Genomic DNA, 26440 nt, shown 5'->3' on the forward strand with positions numbered 1-26440 from the left:
AACACATAGCAGAAAAGGCAAACAGGAAGTTGGTCTTCTCCATCTGTTTTTTCACTTTGTCAGCTATACGACACCATGCAGGAACTTGGGCGCCGCTTCGAGCCAATAATACCAGATCTCAATGAAACACAAATGAAATTTCAACGTAACCAGATTTTGTAGACGTTATGCTGTTGACAAGTATTATGCACGTTTCAAATGAAACGGTAATTCATGTCAGAAACAAAACAGAAAACAAAAATTTACACCAGAAATACAACAAAAATGGTTAAGAAACACAACCAGGGGTATAGCGCCAGTCTGAATTCCGTTAACCATAAACAGGAAAATAAAAACATATTTTGATATGGAGCCCAGAATAACATCTCGAATAAGTCCAACTTTCAGTTCAATGAGAGCACCGTAGCGCCAAAAACGTCAAAAAGAACACAAAGAATATTTTAACTTTTCTTTTTCTTGTGTTGTTATGTGTATATTTGTGTGCATCTTTTTTGGATGATTAGTGTATCTTTGCCCCTGGATGCAACTTTGTGTATATTTTTAATTGTACTTTGGTAATACTAAAAAAAGAAAAAAAAGACTCCAAAAACAAAAGAATCTTCAGTACTGTAATAACTTGAATTGCACATTCTTACATTAAAAAACAAAACAAAAACGAAAAAAAAAAAAAAAAAAAACGAAGAAGACCAACTTCCAGATTGCCTTTTTCGCTATATGTTGACGATTTGGCGACGCTCAGTCCCTGCAGATGGGTGCTCTTGAAAAAATGCCAAAAACTAGAATAATGTCTTATTACAAGTGAGTTTTCTCTTGTTCCATTGGATTTTATTTTACTTTTTTTTTATTTTACTTGTTACAAGCAACTCAAACCAACTTTTTGTCTTAAAATAAGTTGATGTAGGACATTTTTCTGGGCTGGGCCGGTAAATGTGGCTCATATTAAGGCTAAAAAGACATTTTCTACTGAAAAGAAGACAAAAACACTTGATAAGAATTTAATTTTTGCATTGTAAAATTACTGTATTTACAGTCATTAGGTCTGTATGTGATAGACACATTATTGTATTTTTTTTCCACAGGTAAAATAGCTACTTCAACTTTGTCAGCACATTTAAATAGGAAATACAACCATTCCTATTTTTTACTGCGTGCGACAGCCAAGCTGGGAAAGCCAAACCTGTCCTCTTAAGAAACATCTTTCCTGTCTGGTCTTGTGTAACTTTGTTATCTTGCACTTACAGTGCTTCAAAACTGCTAACTGAAAAGTTCTTCCGGACATGTTTCCATCTGATAAAAAAGTCTAGAGTAAGGCGGGACAAAAAGGATCTTCAAACTGCTGATTACACGAGATCTATCGATAACCTGTGCATATCAAGTTCAGCGACAAACGTCAGGTCTCGGCTTGTACAATAAAGCAGCCCCGGTATGTGGCTCGGGTCTTCAGCGCGCGTACCCAAACGCGCATGCGTTACTCCACTTCAGAGAAAAGGGAACGCGCTGTAACAGAGAAAGCCTTCCAGTAAACCGCTATAACTGCCTGTAGACTGCATGCTACCAAGACCCACAGTGAAATACACAGCGCGGTGCTTGTTTCCGCTACATTGTTCAGAGGAGGGATGAGCTTTGATGCTCACGTCACATCACTGCTCCTTTCCGTGTGTGTCCGCTGCGGGCTTCACCGCATATATCTCTCGTTTTCCCACGCAGGGATTGCCACCCAAGAGCAACGTGAACTTGGTTGTAACATCAGTGTACAGCCCAACAGGCTCGCTCCACGGATTAAACCTCATCTGTCTGGGAGCGCTGCTGGTGAGTAAGACTGTACAGAAGGCTGTGGAGTGAACGCAGGGCAGCAGCTCTGTGTGGAAGGAGTTCTGTGCATGCTTGGACGGAGCTAGTGTTGTGACTGGTTTCATTGGATCCTTTGGATCATATTGTATTTGTCAGGCACGGGACGTGAGCTGTACATTCAAGTCTGGTTTCCATCATTTCCTTCCTAGGTTTGGTTTGTAAAAGGCAGTGTCAGTGATTGGGATTGAGACAACTACCATGCCCTGTGTCCCGGAAAGCCTACAACACATTTAATTTTTTCCAACCACAGACAGAGTTATTATATTCCCTTTGAAGCATAGTTCAAGTTGCTCTCTGGCACAAAACCCCAAGCCTCCTGCTTTTATTCCTCTCTGGCACATGTTCCTTGCTTGTGCTGAGAGTGGTGAAAATGATGAGCTGCATTGTAATTACAGTCATCAAGCGATGTACATAGTTTTTTAAGCATCAGCCCTGTGTGTAGGATCAAACTGAAAGTTAAATGTGAGTTTTCACAGGGTTTTCTGCCCCACCCCCCAAAACATAGAGTGTTGCAACATTTGTGAGTTTTGTAGTTATTTGTAATCACTGATGTACTGAAAGGGGCTTTGTAATAGTTTTCACATGGCAACTGGCTGCCTTCCCTGTGCTGCAGCTACTCTGCTGTGAAGAGCTGTCCTTGAATCTGTCAAGATGTGTTAGCGCACATCTGCAGTCTGGAAGTTCATTTCAGGCAAGTTCCATAGACTCATATGTTGTGGCTTCATAAAGATAAAGTACAGAAAGACCAGTATTTATATTAGTAAAACTTGAGAAATACTAAGTCTGAGATCTTTGTAGTTAAACACACAGTTACAAAGACATGGTACTTTTAGGAAGTTATTTAACAATCAAGTTAGGATACATTAGATTTCATCCAAGTATAAGAAAGACTTTTCTGCAGACAAGAATGGCCTCATTGTTAAACAAGTTAACACAGAGACTACAGCATGTGAACATTTTAAAGAGAAGTTCCCTGAGACTGCAGTTAAACAGAGACATTTATAGACTTTTTATCTAACAACGACGTCAAAGCGCCTTACAGGACTAGATTACAGCTGCAGTAGCTCGCAGGTTAACGTACTTCACCCTTTAAGGGGATTTGATCTTTAAACCTGTCTGACCTTGAACCACTGATCCCCACAGCTGGATTAGAACAGTATATGAAACATTTATCACTGCTAGTAGTACTGGAAATAGTTCAGTTACATTGATATGTGACATTGAGAGTTCATAAGAGGTAGTCTATGGTGGCCAGTTGGTTTCAGACAATTTGCAAAAGCCACAATATGAATGCAAGATCAAAAAAACTAGGGCTGCACGATTATCGCAATCGCAATCGCAATCGCAATGTCAGCACACGCAATTATGTAATCGCAAAAGAGGATATCGCAATCGCAATCGCAATGTCAGCACATGCAATTCAGATTTTTCTCCATGATAACCAAGCAAGCCTGTAGACTCGTCATGACACAACTTTTTTTATTAAATCGCAAGCACAATCGCAATCGCAATATTGTCCACCTAATCGCAAATCGCACCTTTTCCCCAAATCGTGCAGCTCTAAAAAAAACACGAATACAAAAAGCCACAGCACAACGGAAGTACAGCCACAGTGGAAGTTAAAAAGGACATAGTGCTTATGTTTTTTTATTTACTGGAAAATTACGTCATCTTATATTTAACTTTGTTAATCAACAACATTAGCACTTAAGCTATATTTATCATTGCTGAAGGTAAAAGAGGAAACAATCATTTAATTTCTTTAACAACTTTTCTGTGTCCCCTAGAATAACTGTATCTTACTTCCCATTGTGGCTGTACTTCCGTTGTGTTGTGGCTTGTGCAAATCAGCTGACACCTACCTGCCACTGTAGTTGTCTTTGTTTTTTTCATGTTGCGTAAGTTTATGATAATAAATAAGTTAGTCAGAAATAATACAGATATAATAAGTCCACCCTCTGATCAGTATACTGGGATGTAGTGCATTTGATATGATCTTTGGTACATGTAGAACATGAATCAATAGGCATTAGTGGGATTCAGAGGCCATCTCAGCTGCAGTCTCTAAAGTTGTATTTTATTCTTATAAATATACAAAAATAACCAATATATTTACCATTTTTCTCTGTAAGGTTTTATTTATTTATTATTCATTTCTGTAATTTCTGGTTTAATTCTGAAATTGTTGTTTTTTTCTTTTTAAAATGTGGCCCTAGTCTTCAGCACTAGCGATAGGGAATACAGACTTCCCGAGGAAGTAGCCTCTTTGTTCTGCATATTCTGATGAATAGGTCCTTTATCAATACACTGTAGTTATACAGTGCAGATAAGACACAATAAACAGCTGAGTGCAGACGAAAGGAACCATAAAGCCCATTAATATGTAACCCTTTTCCAGTATGATGATGTGGTCTGTGATGGGAAAGATCAAGAACTGCCAAACACATCTGTCATCAGCTTAATTATGAACAGATTGACTTCCAGAGTATTGCTTTTGAGCGCACACACTAACTCAAAATACTTCACAACTGTTCGTTTGCAGCCATAAAAAGGTTTCCAACTTCAGTCTGGTGAAAGGACTAAATTGGCACCCGTTCATTTTATTATCCTTTGACTTGAATAATAACTCCAATGCTTAGTCCTTACTCCAATGTTCAATCAAATCTGAAAAAACTCATGAAAAGACGTGGAATCAAATTTATTGAACAAAAAAGAAAGACTGCTGATTTGATTTTTGACTACACTGCAGAAAAAAAAAAACAAACTAAAAAAAACAAAAACAAAAACAAAATTGAAATCTAATCAACTGTTTTTGTCTTGTTTAAAGCAATAGCTGTTTTATTATACTTGGTATGTGCTACATTAAACTGACCAGTCAAGAAAAATGACTCATTGTAAAATATTAAAAGAAAAAAATGAGTTTATTGAATTGCTCGTAAGCGGTAAAAAAAAAATGCCATTGGAATAAGAAAAATTTGCACATCAAGTATCTTGAAATTGGAATAATGTCTTAAAATGAGAAACTTTTCTCTTACTCCATTGGAAGATTTTTCTTTTACTTGTTATAGGCAAATCAGACCTCATTCTTTGTATTTAAATAACGTGAAATATGACATTTTCTGGACTGTCAGCTGTATGTGGCTCATTAAGTCTAAGGGCTCTAATTTTGTGGCACAGCGCACGGGGTGCAAGCCTGGCGCACCCCACGCAGTGTTAATTTCGTGCGGCGCACCACCGTGCACTGCCAATTTGACAATTTGGTAGACCGTCTGCGCAGAGATGGGTGTGACAGCGCGCCAGGGGGAGTTGACGGCAGATTCATGTTCGTGCCAAAAACAGTGCAGAAAGTGCGCTGAAAGCTCGCCAGCTCAAACCTGGTCTATTCTCGGCGCAAAGCGGAGCGCACCCTCCGCAGCTGTAATTTGGTGACAGGCGCACATGTCAACAAAGCCTCAGAGGCAGGTTTCCCGTGCTTGCGCTTGCGCCTGCACTTGTGCCTGGTCTACGAAATTAGAGCCCTAAAACACAATTTTTTTTATTTTACTGAAAAAAAGACCAAGGAACTTGATAAAATTTTAGTTTTCTGTGGTGTAAAAGTTTTGGTCCGAGCACCTGAACAGGTGGAAACAGGAAGATTTAAAGTCTCCCTTGGCTTAATTATCAGTCAGCTACCCTATATTTATAAAAGGGATTATGATGGGGAGGAGGGGAAATTTAGACAAGAAGAAGTTGCCTCTTGAAAGCTCAGTTTGTCCAATCTGTTTGAAACGACATTGACCGTGATGTTGATCAAACCATGTGAGTGGAGCATGAGCGAGCGGGGAGAGGAGCGGACCAATTAAGCAAAGAGTGCAAGATTTTAAAAAAATTTTATTTATATTTTTCTGAATGGAATGACAGAGCGGGTCACCGTTCTGCCCAATTTTTGCATGTTTCCACTCACAACAAGAATCTGATGCAATCAAATATGGTCCAAAATCTATTTAAGTACATTGTCCGAGTGAAAATATTTTATTGCCTCCCAGTTCTTTGGGGTTTAAGGCTTCAAATAAAGATCAGTCAAATGTGCATTCACATTTGTGCATACATTTTTGAAACGAGTGTGGAGCAGAGTGTTGGTTGAGCGCTGAGCAGTAATGGGCTGAGCAGCATGGTGGGTCTTTAAGCAGGGAATGAAGGCGGTGGGCATCTTGGGTAGCCAGGAACAGAAACTCTCACTGCTCCACTCCGCTCACATGATGTTGATACGAAAATAATAAAAAAAAGCACAGTTCCAATGAAATATGTGACTGAAACACTCATTTTTTGTGCAAAATGTTGAAAGCATGGCTAAGACTTCTTACAAATGAGAAAAGTTTGTTTCAGTTAAAAGTATTATTAGTTGACTTGGAGCTCAGAATTAAGATCTCTGGCTAGCTTACCAATTAGCTGCTGGGGAGAAAATAATTGCTTCAAGATCAAATCCTCTCTGAATGCCTCATCAAACCCTGCAGGGACTCCCAGCATCTCTTCCACTGCTCTACCAAAGCTCAAAATATGCTTTTCAAACACCTTTTTTTTAAGCAAAAAGGCTTGATTATGGCGTCTAAGTTCTTTGAAAGCTTTGCTTCATTAAAGCGGTCAAAATGTCACAAATGGGCACCAGATTTAGCTCTTCTGGGCAGATTAAGTTTGTGGATTATGTGCTTTAGAGGTGATTTTCTATTGTGAGCAGAATGCACATGTGACTTTCTTTCTTGAGTGTGTGTCAGTGGTGAAAAGAATTCAGCCAGTAGGTAAAAGTGCATCATTCTAAACTTTACACGTTGATTTACTGGACAGACACATTTGTTAAGATTGCTCTTCGAGTTCCACATTTTCTTTTTTGTGAAGATATAATGTAATTGGTCAGTGATTATCCCAAGTTTGTATTAGGATGTAATGTAAACTTCATTCATCAGTCTGACTGATATATTAAATGATACAAATGCAATCCTAAAAACTACCATACTGCAGTGGTACCTGAGCTATAAAGTTCATAATACAGTTTGCTGACATTAAAGCTGTTATAATAAGGTTAATTATTTTGAAGTATGCATATGTTTATTTGTTTTTTCCCCTTTTCTTCATCTGATAACAAGAGGACAGGGCTTTAACCAGCAAGTCATTGACAGCGTTTTCCCATGAAGCGCCTTTGCAGGAATTACTTCACTTCCACTGCGCTGCCTGACTCATCTTTAATCACTACAGTGTGTGGCTAAGCTCTTTAAGTGGTCTGTCTGCATTACTGTCGTGATCCATGGTTTGACTTGCAGCATCGTTTTAGGAACATCTGTGGTGAAGGGCTTTTTACGACAGGGCTAAATCTCGCTCTGCTGTACTACGCTGGCCGCTCATGTTTTTAGGACTTCTGCCTGCACCAGTCAGCCGCTCACCAGCGTATCTCCCAGCGTCACTGAGTGTTGTGCTTGACCCTCACTGCTCTCTGAACCAGCCCCCTCCTCCACCCCTTCCCCCACCCACTGTATCACACACAGCCAGCTATTGTGCTGCTCTGATCTCTGTCTTGTTGCCTGTGGTGTCTGTGAGGAGGTCCTGTGCCTTCTGTGCTTCCTGTGCTTCACGCTCCTGGGAGTTTTACAGTGTGTGCAAATTTTGTATGTTCCACATGTTCACTGAGAACCAGGGGTGGGAAGACTGGAGGTGATAGATAGTGTTCCATCTAAGACTAACAAAAGAGCTTTATAGAACTATTTAAAAGGCTAAAACACTTAGTATTGTAAACAAGGGATTACTTGACCACTCTCAGTTTAATAGATAATGGGGAAAACTGTAAGATAATGTTTGTTGTAGTTTGGCACAAGGATGGGTATCAAAAACTTGTTCCTGTTAAAGGGGACATATCATGCTGATCCCTGATTTAACACTTACATATAATATAATAAATTTGAAAACAAGACCTGTCACCCCCTGAATTTTCAAAAAATGAGATATTGTATTTTTCCTGATATCCTAGAATGAGATGTGATGCCTCTGAAAGTAGGTCATTGCCAGTTGGTCGCGAGATTTCAACCGTTGTGACGACGCGAGGATCCTTTCTTTTTATTGGAGTAATCTGATAAAGCAGCTCCTCCTCTGTGATGTCAGTTAGTCACACAACCGCCACCGAGGGATGCACCCACCAAGAGCCGAGTATAAACGTATAAACTATACATGTTACAGTACCGCTTTGACTCACCACACTGAAGCGTCCTGAGATGATCTGTGTCGAGGTGGATTTTCTTCCTCCTGAGCTGCAGAACCGTCCGGGTCTGACTCGGGGTCCAATACAAAAGGACATATCCTACACTCTGCCATTTTATTAGTGCTATCAATGCCTTACGGTGAAGTTTTGGCAAACAGCAAACTCGCTCGGTCTGCTCCATTCAATGTGGCGTTTTTGTAAATACTGCCATGCTGCAAAAACCGCCCCCTGGCTCTACCCCCTCCGCCCCTCTGGTAGAACTGACCAATCAGAGCACAAAGGGCTGTGACGTTGCGAGGTTACTGGAGGTCATTCTCCAAATGGAGCGTTTCAACGAGATGTTCAGAATGGCCTAAAATAAGGATATTGAGAACACTATTGTGGGGCAATGAAGGAACTAAATGACTTGTACTGAGGGCAGAAATGCTTTACAGGCATCCTAGTCTGGCATAGTGAAAAGGAGAAACAAGCATGATATGTCCCCTTTAAGAATCAATAAGAAATGGTCCGATCCATTGACATCATTAGCTCTTATGTGTAACTTCTCCCTATCAATTCTTTACATAACGCTGGAGCTTCTGGACCGGCTTTTTGCCCTAGCTATCTTAGCTTAGCAGATGATACCAGTTTCCCAAGAAAACTCTGATTCAGGATTTTCAGCTTGAAGTTTTACTGAAGAAGTTAACACTCAAAGAAATGAACATTACTCACGGGAGATTCCTTTTGAATACATTAGCACATGCTATACATCCCCTAATGGACCAAAAATGATAAAGAAAAAATAGCACTAGCTTAATGCTAAGGTATACAGGGATTTGCATTGATATGTTAGCAGTTAGCATACATCAGTAAAACTTTGGTTTTACAACAGAACTTCAACTTTCATCTCAGAAACATACCACAGTAACTTGATACTTGTACAATACTGAGAACAGGTAAAATAGAAAAATTGACTTCAGCATACCTGTGACAATGTTCCAAATAGCTCAAAGCATTGCTTTACCCACTGTGAGACACTAGATGGCCTACTTCAGTCAATAACATTTAACAAAACAATATATCAACTTCATGTGATGTGCAGTTTTACTTTTTTTTTATTTACACCCAGAGATAGCCAGATCCAGTGACCAATTCCACATCTATTTACTTATAAACTTAACAAAATGTTGTTGACACAGAAAACCTGTAAAGCTACTTCAATAAGGTAATCCATAAACAATTGGATCAATAAGAATCAATAAGGGCATTAGTATCAATAAAATCGTTTCAATACCCATCCCTGGTTTTGTATTAGATAAATCAAAGTTAACTGAGTGATTCAGTTAGCAATGCTGAAAAAAAAAGAAAAAAGGGTTCTGCTTAGTAGTGGGGACAAGTGGTTGGCTGTTGTTCAATGAGAAATGCTGATAAGGAGAGAGTAGGTTAGCTAATGGTTGAATCAGCCGGTTTTATGTTTTGTTTTGTCTTTTGAATTGGATAAACAAATAAGAACTCAGTGATAAAATCTGTTGTTTCTAGCACTTAAAAATCCCATTAATACGTTATATGGTTCTGTTGGCCAGCAAAACAATTAAGGCAAGTTTTGTCGTAATGGAATAGAAAAACAACGTTATGTTTATGCTTCAGATTTGACAAACATGACTGATTCGCATGATGGAATACTAAACTGCATAGTTATGGCAGGACTAATATGAAACACTGCCCAGGTATTGTTTAACATTTATAAGCTGTCATTAAGGATGGAAAATGTTAGCATTAACAGAAGACATACGCACTCTGGAAATTTACAGCAGAATGCTAAATGCTAAAACTGCTGAATGCTGCAAAGTGCTCTGCATTAACTACACATACTTGTTACCTGGTGTTCCCTCACATGCTTCTGTTTAGCTTTTTTAAGAGCTGTTGCCAAGGAGGAGAGAGCAGAATAAGCTGGAGGAGAGCACACAGAGGAAAAAAAAGAACACTACACCAATTATTGTTTTTTTTCAGGGCACTCAGCATGTTAATTTAGTGAATCATTGGCTGCTCGGCCCGTAGCCTGTACTGTTGATAAGAAGCTAGTGGTGGCAACGACTCATAAACCAGATGGGGCAGCTAGGCAACCAAAGAAATAGATGCATGTCGAATGACCCCCACAGAGACAAAGACACCAACAGAGACAGATCGTTGTGCTTTGAAAGAAGTAATAGAATCAGTGAAGGAGGATTTGAGGTCAAGTCATTTGTTTTATTAATTTCACTTAGCAAACATCTACTAATGTTGCAAACATATTTCCAGTGCTGTTTGGCAGTATATTAGGTGGTGTTCAATGGAACAAAAGAAACAATATACATTTTCCCCAGTCCCTGACATTTCACAACTATAAGTTTTAGAGTTCATGTAATTCAGTAATACTTTATAATCATGGTTATTTGCTGGAGCTTATCATGGTGCCAGAAACTCATACTGGCCCATGCAACATTTTCACATCTGTGTCCACTGTCTGCAGATATTACGTATTTTTTTTAACAATTTCTCTAACATGAGCTCCAGCCTCAGCTGAGGCAGATTGTTGCAAATGCCATCAATTGGCATAATCAATTGATTAACTGATCAATCAGTCTCTCTCTAACCAGACTGTGCTGCAGCATGACCTTTCTGTTTTTATTGCATGCCTGTGAACGATGCATCTGCAGCCTTGTTGCAAAACACAAGGGCTAAGTATCAGGGTATCATTCGTTCATTCCATATCCATTTTAGAATCCAAAATCGGAAAACAGATAACAACTTGTTATCCCATTTTTCGTTTTCAAACAAAAAATCAGAACACAAATAATGATCTACTTTTTGCTGTTTTGATTCTATTTTGAAATTTAAAATAGAATATGAGAGAATGTAATTATGATGGGATTTTTTAATCCGTGTATGGTTCGTTCTTTCATTATTCTGTTTCAAAACAAAATAAAAAAAAACTAATAAACTGACTTGTTTTTTGTTTTTCTGTTTTAAAACCAAAGCGGTATAACAGAAAAAAAAGAAAAACGTGGTTTTTCTGTCCTGGTTTTAAAAATGAAAAAAATAATAATAATAATAATAATAATAAAAGATTGTGTCAAAATTGTTTGTGTGATATTTTGATATTAAATGTGAACGTCTCTATATAAAAAGTAGACAAATAACTCACATTCAAGGTTTATACAGATATGTTCCTAATTTTTTTTTTTTTTATTAGTAACAGATCGCTTTTCTGTCATTCCATTAAGTCTGTTTTTTCATTTTTTGATTTTGGTTTGAAATAGAATAACAAAAGAACAAACCATACACGGATTAAAAATACCGTAATAATTCCATTCTCTCATATTTTGATTTTAAATTCAAAACAAAATCAAAACAGCAAAAAATAGACCATTATTTGTTTTCTGATTTTTGATTTGAAAACGAGAAATTGAATAACAAGTCGTTATCCATTTTCCAATTTTGGATTCTAAAACGGATATGGAATGAATGAATGATACCCTGATAGCTTTAGTATAAAAACTTGTATTCCTGATGAGAAGCTTTTCAAAGATTTTAAACTTAAAGGCCTCGAAGAACTAAAAAAGCAGGTCAAAGTAGTTCAGTGCATGTGAAGTGTCCACATTTGTTTCGTTGCTTTAATGTGAAATGTTTGTTGTGTTTTGCAGGGTGAAGCCCAGACCCTGTACATCTGAAACACTGAGAATTTACTCATTTGCAATGAAAGAAGGCAAAGGTAAGATCCTCTTTGTGTGACATATTTTGTGTGTATATATATATATATATATATATATATATATATATATATATATATATATATACTTGTAAACATGTGCCCTGCTGAAAAGAAGCCAGTAGGGATGGGTACCTTTCACATTTTCATGATATGGTACCAATGCCCATTACCTGGCAGTCGGTATTGGTACTCAACCAAGTTCAGTACTTTTGTGTGTTTATTTGGTGATACATATTAACTTGTTTGACAATAAAAACGCAAAGTTTTTCAATTAAACACATTTATTTCTCAGTATATAAACTTGCAATGCTGCGTTCATGTCCAGCATGGAAAATTGTCTTGTCTTCCACTCCCTCACAGTCACAAGGATGCCTTAGGTACTGGAATATGGTATTGTTTGGTTTATGTGAATCAATACTCAGAATGACATACAGAATTTGGTCCATACCTATAAAAGTACCTCATTTGGTACCCATTTCTTGTTGATTTTGATCAAAACTACACCAAGGCAGCGTCAAACCACCTGTTTCTGCCCGCTTCAGCAAGATGTATGTGTTGGAGTTTAAGAAAACGCTGTCAGAGATCTGAATAATCTGAACTATTAGCCCCAACATGTTGAGTGCTGGTGTTTTTTGATGGGTGGTGGTTTGTTTTTAGGTGTTCACTTAATTTCTGAGGGTCTGAACAGGAGACATGGCTTCACTGTTTTCAGACTGATTCATTAGCCACGTTTACATGGACCCAAATATTCCACTTGCATTCGGTTTATTTGCTCAAACAGAAAGAATTTAACCTTTGTATACACCTCATTCCGAAAGAAAAGTGCCAATCAGAACGGACATTTAATCGGTTTCACAGGGGTGGAATATTCCTTTCCCCAAACCGATTGAGGTATCATGTATCCGCTCAAACCGAAAGTTGTCAGGGTGCGTTCTTTCAGCGCATGCTCAGATATGACGTAAGACGCAACTAGAGACGTTCCTCAACTTTAAAAATGGCAGCGAGCCGTCAGCACTGGACTGCTGCGGAAAGTTTGTTTTTGATCCAAACTTTGAAAGAAATGAACATAATATCAAGACTGGACAGACGACAAACTCGCAATACGGAGTATTGCAACACTGTGATAAACAAACTGTCGTCCTCCATCTTTCATAAACCTTGTGATGTTCACGTTTTTCTGCGCATGCCCCATTGACTATTCTGTTTGATTACAGCGGCGCATGTAGACCAGAGATTGGAATATTCATGTATGCTATTGTTTTCGGAAAAGTCATTCGGAAAGATTCCATTCGGAAAGACGAAAAACTCCTCATGTAACCATGGCTACTGAGAGCTATCAGCTGCTTTATTTACATACACAGTTTTGGGAAGGGTGTGTTTGATTTATTCACCTGGCCTGGATGTGGATGGGTGTCAGTTTTCACAAGGACAGGACATTAATTTCAAAAGGGGCTATTTATTGTGCTGTGGTTGTAAGTATGTATTTTGCAAATCATTATATTAATTTGTATTCTAGAGATAATGATACCAGTTTTATCAGTCAGACATAAGAATCAGTTATTTGAGGGATGGATAAGGGAAAAAAAAATCAATTATGGCATTGGTATCAATAAAATCTAATCAACGCCCATCTTTAGATTCACAGTGTCTTATGACCTTGAGGGAAGCACATTCTCACATCTGTGAGGCTCAGGAAATGTTTTAGCACCGTTTTCCAATAACTACAAAAATAAAGAAACATCATACTTGTTTAAAAAAAGACTTAAGCACAACAGAGAAGAGAAAAAAGTCTGTTTTGGTTGTTTCATTCAAGAGGTGTAGTGCATTTGAAGATTGGTCCACATTCTTTTGTGTTTTCATCATATCCTAAATAATAACTTAGGAAGCAAACACAGCCCTGCCTCACATCCTGCTCAGGATGGAGCGCCCTCCATTCTGACTCAAAGAAACTGAACTACACCCTGAAACAGGAGGAAGCAGAATCATAACAGGTCTGATGTTGACAGGAAGGAGCCAAGTGTCCTCATGTTGTGGAGTAGAATCCACTAAAGGTCCCCGAGGTGGTGTTAATCGATCATGTGGTTTCCGCTCCTTGGCTCGCTTAAAGTTTAGGGCGTGCGTGATTTAAAAGTAGATTTACAGCAGTGTTACGTTACGGTTGTTGCAATGTAGCAAGTATGAGCAGACATACACATCTTAAAATAGATATTCAGCTGTGTGCTCTTGCAGTTAGCAGTTCAATTCAGGGGATCTGCTTGCTCTCAAACTGTACCATGTATGTTCATTTATACACTTTAAACACTGCACATGAAGAAGTATGTATGTGATCTTAAAATTGACCGACTACACAGGATGCAGTGTGTGCAATTCAGATGTACTCAGTCTTATCAGGCCTCATCTCTAGCTTTTGTCTCTGTGTTCCTCTTCCTTGTTTCTTGACATGTTTGCATTCTTCTCTCTTTGCTCTCATGTTGTGGTTCTGCCTCATTGCACCAATTTGTTTCTCTGCCACTCCCTTCTTCTCCAACCTTATCTGAACCTTGGCCAAGTCAAATGAGCTCGCCCCTTTCAGTCTGTTTTGTGTGTGTGTTCACCTTGGATTCAATCAGCTACAGTGTTTTCCCTCTTCCAGTAGGGACTCCTTTAATTAATTCTATTGGGAGGGTTGGTTGCTATATAAACTCTGTTGAATCATCGAGGAGGTGCTCACAGTTGTTGTCTTTTTCCTTTTTGGACTAATCACCAGGATGACCTCATGCACTGTGCGGACATGAGAGGAGTGAGGAGCACCTGAAGATGTCCCAGAAGACAACCAAAAGTAAGCTCCATGGCTATGGGTTGATGAGTTTTTTTTATTTATTTTATCTTTTACAAGTACACTCTATCTTATTCTATTCTATTCTATTCTATTCTATTCTATTCTATTCTATTCTATTCTATTCTATTCTATTCTATTCTCTTTTTGTCACAAGCTGCCGACTCTTTGTTCTGGTTTGGCGCTTACATGGAGCAGATTATTTGAATAGGCCTATCTCTGAGTTGATATCCAATAAAGCACTAACAAAATGCTCTTTGTCCCAGATTGATAACCACATTTATTCCTGACTCTCAGATTTATTCTTTTTACTGGGTTACCTGTGCAGAGAATTACCAGTGACTCTTGTTTGGTCCCAGTTAGAAATACTGTTTTAGAACGACGACGACGACAGCACAGTTTGGGTTACACAATAAAAGCCTCTCAAGCAGCACAACAGTCCCCTCTCTTAATGTGAGAGTCCGTCTTACCCCCAGTGGTATTTGTTATAAATTATCAGAGGAAAGAATAGATCTGTCTGGATGCTTTTCAAACTTTTGTCCATTGATTTTAAAAAGAGGCCCTTGCTTTTGTAGCATGGACAAAGACCCCTTACAATGATTTGTTTTCATCTCGACTCTACAGTTGGCAGTTTCATTGAAAGTTACAGAATTTGGTTTTGCTGCTGAGTGTTTTAAATGGAGTCTGTCGCTGAATGTGGCTCTCTGTTACGGTAGATTTCTTCTCCCCTTTGCGAAACATGTTCTAGGCTTCTCATCGTCATGAAGTTGCTCAACAACCAGGTCCAGGATGTCACTTTGCCATGACAAGAAGAAGTTTAATGCACAACTTCCTGTAACCTTGCATTGTAGTTGGTAATTTAAAAAACAGCAGTGTTTAATTTAAAAGAGGATATAAAGTTCCACTCTTATTGAGATGGTTAAACTCTGTGAGGTGTTATATGAAAGTTCTACTCCCCGTACACAAAATAAACCATCCGTCAAGTCAACTTTACCACTTTTCACTTTCGGGGTCACAGGGGGCTGGAGCCTACCCCAGCTGTCTTTGGGCGAGGTTCATCCTGAGCAGGTCACCAGCCTTTCATAGAGCTCACATGTACAAACAACCAACCATTCACAAACACACACTGAGAGTTCAGAGTGACCTGTCACCTAAAACCGGTACTACATGGTGTGAAATCAACAGCACCGAGTTTACTGAGGGAGTATCCTGCTTTCCAGATTTATTTCAATCAGGAAAGACTAATGACAAAGGAAGAGAAGGCAGAATGAATGCAGTGAGATTTATTGTGTACAGAAAATGTATTTGGCGCTTAGACCCCACAGGAAGTAAATCATTCTAGGAAGCCGCAGGATAGATAAGATGATCCCATGAAAGAAGACTTCCCCCAGAGCCTAAACTGTGGTGGCGGTGAAGAAGAGTAATGCTTCTTGGAGATGATCTTTGATCAAAGATTTATTGGAAGATGGCCAGGATCCTGAAGAGGTAGTGAGAGGGGTGAAGGTGGGTTGGACGAACTCCGTGGGCTGGATGACAGCTGGATGGGAGGATAGAGAAAGCCCTTGTAAATTTAACAGCTAAGACTGATTGGTTAGGAGTGAGAGTTTGGCAGATTGTGATTGGATGAAAAGGAGTGCTGAGATTGGAGCGAGAAGGAAAGCGGGGAAATTGGTTCAGGCTTCGAAAGCATGCGTGAAGAGAGTCTACCTGACTAAACTTTCACTAAGCTTCATTTGTCACAAGGTGCTTGACAATAAAAAACTATATACAGTTGAGAACGTATTAATAAAATGAATAAATAAGTTTGTAAAATCCTGTAGAAAAACAAAAAGTCAATAAAAAGCCATATGATAAAAGTGGGTCTTGAGAAGAGATTTTAAGAGATGATACTGACTTTGCCTTAGCTCCTCCAGCAGGGAGTTCCAGCCCAGGCTGCAGGCCTCCCTACAGACATTATTAGATAGAGCACTGAGGATAATTGCATTGTTGGCACTGGAGCCAAAGGGGGTAATTATGAGAACTTCCTATTTGGATTCAGTGTGTTGTTAAAAAATTCTGCACATCCAGTTTTTGATGTCAGACAGACAGGACATTATGTTGGACACATGTGTTGATCCAGGCTTTTAGCACCATAAGAATAGCTATTTTTATTAAAGCGCCTGATCTTTTTTGTCTATTTTTTTCAATAATTTTGTCAAAAAATGTCCTATGTGTAAATAATTTACACCCTTTTTCCAGGAGAAGTAGAAGTTTCAAACTCTGTCAAGTATTTACCATTCTTATGTAATAAAATACCTAAAACTGTGTGTTATAAAAGAAAAAGGACGAAAACGGAACTGAATTTTCTTCAACTTTCTTTACATAAATTCTTGAAAAGTGCAGATTGAACATTTCTGAGATTGCAAATATTTCATTCAAACTATTTTTCAACAGCTCAGACAGTTTCACATTTCTGGAGCTTTCTGAGTCCATGTTACAGGCTGTATAAGTTGTCAAAAAGCCAGGTTTTTAAAATTTTATTTTAGCAGAGGTAGACTCTGAAACAGTTCCTGTCCACCTGAAGACAGAGACCCACTTGACACAAAATGGCAACAACAATACACAATGGAAAAACTACAAAAACAGAAGGGGGCATACAGTTGGGTGTCATCTGCATAAAATAAATAGAGGGGACCCAAAATCGACCCTTGTGGAACACCTCAGGAGAGTATGAACTTTAACTCCCTGAATCTACACTGACCTCTGAAATAGAAATATGCACAATAAGGGTTGAAATAACTCTTTGTTCTCACTTTCAACTCTAGCAGTGAAAATGTAGAACTCTTGATTTTGCTGCGTAGTTGTTTCAGTCATTATGCTCAGCAGAGCTTTCAGGCTGCTGGCCCGAGCTTCATGACAACTGTACAGGTATGAGAATGGTAAAAAAATAGTTTCTGGAACAGTATGTTCATTTTCTAAATGTCACAAAAGGTTTTAAGTTTACCACATATTTTAAGAAACAATGTCATGAAGTGACTAAATATCCTAGATGCTGAGTTAGAATTTCAAGTTTCATCGAACCAGCTAGTCTGTAGTGAGTGAACACTCAGAGAACAGTCAAATGGAGCATCATTTGTTTAACAAAGCTAAGCACAGGTAAGCAGGTAAATGCAGGATTACTGAGTTCGTTGGATGTTTGCAAGTCTAAAAAAGTAACAACCTACAAAAAATGTTAGCGCCATTTTTTAGATCAGATAACTGCCAGACTGTGCCATGCTATGAGATGCCATCTGTTGACTTCCTTTACAACCAGGCAGTAGAGAATCATAATATCACTTTGACATTTAGCATGAATTGTTGTGACTGGTGGCTACACTTGAACTCAGGTACAACATAATCCACTGAGCAAATAGACCAAGGGTCTGCAACCTGCGGCTCTGGAGCCTCATGAGGCTCTTTGACTCCTTTGTAATGGCTCTTTGTAGCTTAAAATTTTTTAATAAAAAAAGTTTTTACAATAATTATTGGAAATTAATTAAATGTCAACTTATATTTATTTATTTTTTGCAAATTGCAATTAATTTTTTGCAGTTGGACATTTATTTCATTATTTTTTTTAGATTTTTGCTCATTTTTTTCAGAATTTTTGCAGTTTTTTAATTTCAATTTTTGACTTTATCTTTTCAAATTAAGAAAAAAAAATTAAATTTTAAAAGGTTTTGAAAATTTCAGTGTTTTTTAATTTTTGCAAATATTTTAAATTCATATTTTTTTATTTTTTGTAAATTTTTTAAATTTTCATAAAAAAGCTGAATTTTTTGGCAAATTTTTAAACTTTTGATAAAAAAATTCTTTAAAGGAATAAATATCTGCAAATTAAAAAAAAAACAAAAACATCACATGTTCAATTTTACAAACAAAAAAAGTATTTTTTAAAATAATTTTCACTAGATTTAACTTTGTGTAGAATGTTATACACATTTTGTCTGTATTGTGAAGATAAAGTAGATTTTGTGGCTCCTGAATTAATTTAATCCAGGTGAGCCGAGGCAAATGGCTCTTACGATAGTAAAGGTTGCAGACCCCTGAAACAGACGTTCAAAGGACGTCCTTTCTTCCTCATTTCTGGACGTCTAACTCTGGTCTCCCGTAGGTGCAAAGTGTTACTCCAGACAACGTCCATTTATGACTTTGCAATCCTTTGATATGAGATCTACCCACTACGCAAAGAGATGATCAAAATCTTTGTCCATGTTGGGTCATGAACCAGTGTCCCTCCAGTTCCAAAGCCAAGTCCCTATGGACTGAGCTTTTGTTGGTACCACTGCCACTGCAGCTATTTAGTCAGTCTTATTGTTTTGATCCTCCTTCTAGTTCCAGTGTCAAACTGTTGTCCAGATTCTGAAGGTGGTACACTGTTTTGGTTAATTTTCCGGTAGCTTCATTTGATTTTCTCAGCAGGAGATGGTTACTGTAAATACAAACATTTCCACTTAAATGCTGCTGCTGAGCCAAATGGAGCTACAGGAAAGTTAACCACTACAGGAAAACACATCAGCATTTCAGAATGGAAACAGGAAATGGAAACAAACAAAACATTACTTCGATTTAAAACCAATATTTGAAATAAGACGTCCAGAAATGATGTTGAAAGGACGTCCTTTCTGTGGACTCACTCACTTCTGCTCAGACGTCCACTTGACGTCCAAAAAGCTGACGTTCAAATGTTGAACTGCACATTGACGTCATGGTTAGACGTCCAAACAGTGGACCTAGTTTGAACGTTGTCCAGAATTGGACTTGGACCGACAGAAGTGATAGACATGACCTGAACGTCCATCAGATGTCTAATGTTTAGTGGGAAGGCTGGCATTTTGGGCACACAATAATAATTTGATTATCACTGTGTCAAACCATCCAGTTTTGTTACTTTGAACTGAGAGTGACAGTTCTGTAAGGTTTAGTTGAGTTATCAAGCACACGCCTAATTCCCTGCCCATCCTTTCAAGCTTTAAAGGAAAGAGCTCACAAGATTTCCTCCCACATGAGGATTCAAAGAGTTATTGCTCATACTGAAGTAAAATCCCACTCATGCTCCTCTTTTTGTCAAGGCGTGGATGTTTATGAAGATTTAACTCGATAAGACTTTAAATGAATTTGGCTCAAGAATAAAGGGAAAAAATATAAATGTTTGCTATTCATCTTTTCATTTAAGTCCTAAATCACACAGCTGTGGCTACAAATAAAGTTATAAAGTTACATGAACAGAGAAAAGAAAGGAGAGCCACCACCATCTCACTGTGAACCCACAGGTTTTAATCTGATCATTTTTAAAGGGTGTATACTGTGATATAGTAAAGGATTTACCAAGTACACAAAAGTTTAAAATCATAATGTTGAATATGAAGACTTTCAAAAAAGACACAAATTGACAGGTCACAAAGAACTCAGCAGAAGCTTTTTTAAACAACTAATCCCTGTAAGGCTCCCAGTGCTCTGGATGCTCTAACTCAGGGATCTGCAACCTTTACTTACAAAGGAGTGACTTTGCCTCTGCTCATCTGGATTGAAGTCATTCTAGAGCCACAAAATCTATGTTATCTTCACAATCAAGACTATGCAGTGTACAAAAGTCCATACATACTTAAAAACCAGATTTTTTTTGGAAAAATTATTGCACATTTGATGTCTTAGTTTTTTTTATTTTTAATAAATTTAAAAAAAAAAAACATCTTTTTTTTTTGAAATTTCAGAAAACTGCAATTTTTTAATTTAATAATTTAAAAGAAATATTTTGAAATTCATAAATTTGCCAAATTCTTAAAATTTAAAAACAATTGGGGACAAATTCAAACTTTTTTCATTTTTTTAAATTTAAAATTAAAAAAAAGGAAAAAAAGGAAAAAATATCACAAATTGGAAAAAATAATTCTAATTTGGATATTTGAAAAAATATAAATAGATTTAAAATTTCAAAAAATTTGAAAACTTTCCGACAAAATACTTGAATTTGATAAAATGTATTATTACGATTATTCAACTCATCATTTTTGTTATTATTTAAAGTCTGGTCACATATCAGGCAAGTATATAAAGCTTGTACGTTGGCAGGTAAATGAATCCATCCACACAGAATAGAGAACTCTGTTTCTTCTAGAGGTGTGTTTTTTTGCAGACAGCTATCTTCCCAGGGCTGTAAAACTTGAGGTTAGCCACAGGTGCATGGAAACTTGGTGGGCTGTTGATGTTGCAGGAGGCGAAGCAGAGCGGTGGCAGGCTTTACTGTCAGATACGATGCAGACTTAGTTCAACAAAATGTTAACGCATGATTTTATTTAGTGTCTTTAACCATGCATACCCTCTCTGGAGAAAATAAAAAGTTCTTTATTTCAATTAAACTTTTTTCAAAGATACAAGGAGCCACAGCAAAGGTGTCAAAGAGCCACAGGATGCAGACCCTGGATCTAACTAAGTTCTCTCTACAGATATATGCAGATAGAAATAAAAGATATGTTGTGTAATGTGGATTATCAAATAAGGACACGAGTTCAATGAAGAAGTTTTCCAAAATCCTCTTATTTCATTTACATCAACTGCACTTGTAATCACAATACTTGTTAACTTGTCAACATTTACTTGAGCGGCTTCCTTGTTGCTTTCCTGGTATTTAGAAAAGGTTTCTTTTGATAAAAGGTGTTTATTTTAATTCAAAAGACTGTTATGGGTGGGGTGTTCCCTGTGGACTTTGAAGCTTGTTGTAAGTAGCAGGAGGTGCCTTTCTCTTCGCTTTTCATATTTATTTCAGTCTTGTTTTTCAGTACCCAGTTTGGTGCTGAAACTACACCTGCATCCCACTGAAACCCATTCAGCAGCTGTACCTTTCTCTGTAAAACTTTTCTTTGGTATTGATTGGACACACTTCAGGGTTCATTTCTGTTGCTGTTCTCACGGTTTTTACACCAAAGGAAACTCGAAATCATACTGAAAATTCTCTCAGACTAGCATGTGATGAACGGGAACTACAAAGATCTTATCTTTTTGAATAATTGTTTGTTTGTGTCTGTTTTTATCCTCTCTGACTCCAGCATGGTGCCTTAGGCTTCTCCCAGTTCTCCTGTTCTTCATCTCTTTCGTTACATACTACTGCTCCTATGCCATACTCCAGAGGTAATTACACACACACCAGCACAACCTTTACTTTTTTTCTTTCTTTCTTGCCCTGGTATTGAGGTCACACACTTGTAGAAAATGCCCATTTCTGGTAAAAAGTGAGCTCATACTGTCTGTGCAGCCCTGAGTCAGTAAAAGTGAAGAAAGACAACCCACATTCTGATCATCTGAGCTGCTGGTCAATTGAGAGCTTTACATTTGCTTCTTCTTGCATTTTTAAGTGTTTTGATCCCAGTTACTGGCACACTCCTCTATGGATTCAGCAGTCGTGTCATGCCAGCTGTGGTTGTTGTCTGTCTTTCAGTTACGGAGGCACCAGCAAGTCTCTAAACAGTAGCAAGTCGCTGTGTGGTGGCTGGCTAACCCAGAAGAAGTGGGAGAGCCTGAACTTTAAGTGAGTAATAGCACGTCTGTGTTTTCTTTCAAACTGGGGAGTGAACGGCCTATTAGGGGAAAGAAGTTTGCCAACATTTTTATATGAACTTAAGGTGCCAGGATCCCTGAAACTGGCAGAACTGGTCTTTACTGGTCATTAAGGACAGGGGAAGTCTGTGAGAAAGAACAGGGTTTGTTATTAAAAATGATTTTCCATCTAAATCACGATTACTGTAAGTCTCAGTCACCCCAGAGGAATGTGTTAATGAAATGGTTGAGAGGGGGAGTGTGTGTTGACTAAGGAACTGGCTTGATAAAGTTTCTGTTTTTGTTCTTTTTAGAGTGGGACAAAAGCTTGTTTGTTCTGCTCAGGTTCTGCCTTGTTAAGTAATCACTGTTTCACAGGCCACAGGCCCCCTCTCGTTCATTTTTCCTGCTCCATTATCAGTTTGCTCAGCTGTGTATTGACTGTTGCTCTTTTTGTGCCCTGTGTTCTGATTCAAAAGTGACATGGTCTCTAGGGGTGTAAAAAAACGCAAAATAAAAACAGCAAAATAAACTTCAAAGATGCATACAATAAAATGAAGAAAAAAAAATCAAAGGGCTTGAATTTTGTTGCATGACTGCTGGCACTCAAAAAAAAACTAGAAAAGCACTCAGAGAGCACAGACCTCCACCAAGGTTTTTAGTCTTACTCTAATGTTATACTCCCTTTCAGCAGACTGTCTGCTACAATTTGGTGTTAGTTGCAGGTTTGTACGATAATTTGTTTCCTGACAGTGTTGAAAATTATGATGACCCAGTACATATTTCATATTCCAGATCTTGGTGTCCAGAATATTGTCAGGATCTGGATTGTACTTTTACATCTGTCAGAAATTATGTTAACCTTGTCTTGTATTGTTTTGCAAAGCAATCCGACCATTTATCATGAAGTCATCTACACATATGATGAAATGATAAAGAATCCTTTAAAAAAAATCCTGGAACCAGACAGTGATCCGGATCACCACCAAATTTTAATCAGTTTTTCCTTGTCCCATATTGAACATTTCCTGACAATTTCATCCAAATCTGTTTGTTACTTTTTGAGTCATGTTGTTTACAGACAAACAGACAGACAAACTCTTGACAGATATAACCTTCTTGGTGGAGGTAATAATCTGGGATACACAATAACTCTGTAAAACTAAGCGCCAGTTTTTGCAAGATTGGGCTAAAGACGCACCTGTGTGAATCAGCGCTTCTCCTCACACACTCCCCTGCGTTAGGCCTCAAGAGGCTGCTGTCAGCTTTCAAAGTATCGGTAGAAAAAGCTGCTGATACCAGCAGCTGAAACTCAAGGCAAAAAAAATCCTCCTCGCCAGTAGTTTTGCACTTCATTGCTGCCATTTTACACCATGGTAACCAGTGTCAGATCCTGTTCAGTCAACATGAATGCACCAGGGAGTGTTAACAGTTAAACTGCTCTATTTTGCACTTCAGTTTATTTAAAAAAATACTAAAACCCTGAAAGATGTTAGTTTTATTTTACACTTTTGTTAGGGATGTCCCTATATTACATTTTCACTTCCGATACGATACTGATATTGCGTCATTGAGTATTGGCCGATACCGATACTAATCCGATACTATATCAGCAGTAAACATGCATACTTTTATTACTTATTTTGTAGTATGTCTGTCATGTTAGAAAAGGCTTGATTAAGTGATATTATTCAAACAAAGAACAGTAGTCAGCAACAGTAGGTATGAGGAAAAACTGACCCATTTATTATTAACCAATGGGGAACAGAAACTGCTTATATCGGAGATTTTTGATGCATTCTGATACGATACCGATACTTGTTTTTTTGCTGATATCGGACCGATATCTTATATCAATACCAGTTATTTATTGTAATTCATTTAAAAAAAATGTTAAACTCAGGGAGCTGTTCGGGTTTTATGTTTCAATTAAAGGCAGAGTGACTGTGCTGTTTTTCTTCATGATGATCTGTCACTGTTACTTTAAATCTGATGTATCAATTCGGGGTATTGGTACTCTGTATCATTTGATACTCAAAAAGGAGTACTCATACGGGTATTGGTCTGAAGAAAAGTTGTAACCCTTTCTGCCACGCTTGTGGAATAGCTAATGTCAGTATAGGACATTAATTTTAAAGGCAAACTCTGGGCTATTTATTATGCTGTTGTAAAATAAAGATATAGGAAATCCTAACATTACTCCCTATTTAAAATAGGAATAGGAAATAGGAAACATTTTATTTATCCCTGAGGGGAAATTCAGGAGTCACAGCAGTAATCAAGAAAACAAAAGTAAGAAAGTGTATAGAAAGTGCAAAAAGGTCCATAAGAAAATAGATGACGACAGCCCGTCCACCACTCTCCAGCCCAGCCAGTCTCCACCTCCACAGGGTCCAGGACTGAGCCTCTCCAGCAGTCTGTTCAGTAAAAGTAAAAGACAGTGATACCAGTTATGTCAGACAGTAGAATCAATTCTTTGAGAAAGAAGTGAAAAGACAAGCATCAGGTAAAAAGCTGCTGTTTTCTAATGTGAATCTCTCTAACATATTGTGAACAAAGTGTTCTGTATCTTGAGCCCTTTGACAAATTTCCTATCGTGAGTAGACTATTTCATTACACCCCTAACGGCCTCCATATGTGCTTTTTACCAAACTTCTTCATTTATGTCCTCAGCTCAGTCTCCTTCCTCTTGTCCTTTGACCTTTCTAACAGCCAGAGTTCATGTTTGTTTACTCCCATGAAAGAGCATGAATTGAATCCTGACACACTGTTGCCGCTGGTTGTTCTCAAACTTATGCATCACTCATTAGACTCACACTGAGGCCTTCCAGGCAATCATAGTGACATTTCTCTAATTAGTCCCCTCCCTGGAGATTTATCCTGATTTCTTGCAAACAGCTCGCTGGCACACATGAGTAAGTGTCTCAGAGACTCACCGTCAAAGACGCTGGGTCATAAACAGCTGGAGTCTGCGGCGGGCATACACAGAAAGTTAGTAGTTTCATACATTATTACTGTATCGGTCTGACTGCACAGGCTCTGTGAGCAGTATTGTTGTCTTTTCCCTCTGCTCAGCACAGAAATGCCAACACAGACTTTTAATGGGGGAAATTGCTCTTGAATGACATCATCTAAATGGCCAGTGTGCTTACAATGAGTCTGGTTTACCTGCTTAATAGATACCAGAGCATTTGAGAAAGTGTGAATTAAGCTTTTCCATATGCCAGTGTGAACAGTGGACTGCTTGGCAGAACAGCTGGTATTGTCCATTGTGTGGTTTTATTGCTGTTATGGCTGAAATATTTTCAAGGGCTTTGTTCACTCTTAATGCCTTACACCTCATTCATGTCCTCCCTGCTCTTTCAGTCACAAATCCTCCTGTAATATGAGTCCTCTATGCAGTGAGATGATGTGCCCTTCAGCATTGTTTGTAATTCCTGCTCTGACGTTTCCATGCAGCATTAGCAGGCAGACAAAGCTCTTTCTGAAACTGGAGGATTTCTTCTGGCGGGAGCATCTGTCTAAGCTGGCATTACCTTATGGCATTAAGGGCAGTGGTACGTTGATTTTGCATGATCCTCCATTAGAATGGCTCAGATTATCAGCTCATGTCTCATATTCCAGTGTTACTGGCTGTATTATGAGGCTGCATGCTTTATACTTTTATAATCACGTTACACCATTTTTACAGGTTTACATCACAGCCAAATTAAGTGTTTTCTCCCTATGCTCTATGAATGGCACTTTTTTTTTTTTTTTTTTTTACATGAAAAGCTTTCTTTTTTTCTCTCCTCAGAGCTGCTGCTACTCAAAGTTCTTGCTGTAACTGCAAATTACCAGGTGCCAGCCAACATTGAGAAGTAAGAGCAAGCTTATTTGTGCCAAAGTGGTGTCATCTCAGCCGTCTTTCCATGAAACACAGGATGTCAGTGAAATATGATGAATGCAGTGTTTTTTTTTAAAAAAAGTAATAATTTACACTGAGACAGTAACATTTTACTTCATCCTGTGATTAAGCTTTGGTTTTCACCAGTGGAGCACATCCTGTTGTGTGAATTCAGCCTTAAATTAAGTTATGACTCCAGTTTTTAGAATGTGTATTAGTACAAAGTCTTTATGCTCCAAAACAAACCCTCTCTTCTTCTTCATACTCCTACAACAGACACATTTTCTCCTCAATAGATACATTTAAAAAAAGGTGCATGGCATATGGTTTGTCTGTCCTGTGCTACTGGAGAAACATGGTGGTGCGACATGTTTGGCTATGTGG

At 38.1% G+C, this 26440-nt stretch overlaps 1 protein-coding gene across 1 annotated transcript in view; it reads left to right on the forward strand.

Moving 5' to 3' along the window:
- The first annotated feature begins 1463 nt into the window (after positions 1-1463).
- st3gal4 (ST3 beta-galactoside alpha-2,3-sialyltransferase 4) overlaps positions 1464-26440 on the forward strand; it is a 45924-nt gene continuing 20947 nt past the window's right edge. The window contains exons 1-7 of the mRNA XM_074680105.1: positions 1464-1809; positions 11737-11804; positions 14551-14622; positions 21684-21765; positions 22073-22162; positions 25630-25727; positions 25967-26030. Of these exons, the coding sequence (XP_074536206.1) occupies positions 14601-14622; positions 21684-21765; positions 22073-22162; positions 25630-25727; positions 25967-26030 (356 nt within the window). The 5' untranslated portion in view covers positions 1464-1809; positions 11737-11804; positions 14551-14600. The remainder of the gene's footprint in view (positions 1810-11736; positions 11805-14550; positions 14623-21683; positions 21766-22072; positions 22163-25629; positions 25728-25966; positions 26031-26440) is intronic.

This window comes from Halichoeres trimaculatus, unplaced genomic scaffold (assembly GCF_033239565.1).
Source record: "Halichoeres trimaculatus isolate MK-OKI-2021-1 unplaced genomic scaffold, fHalTri1.1 fHalTri1_scaffold_9, whole genome shotgun sequence".
In the NCBI taxonomy this organism is placed as follows: Eukaryota; Metazoa; Chordata; class Actinopteri; order Labriformes; family Labridae; genus Halichoeres; species Halichoeres trimaculatus.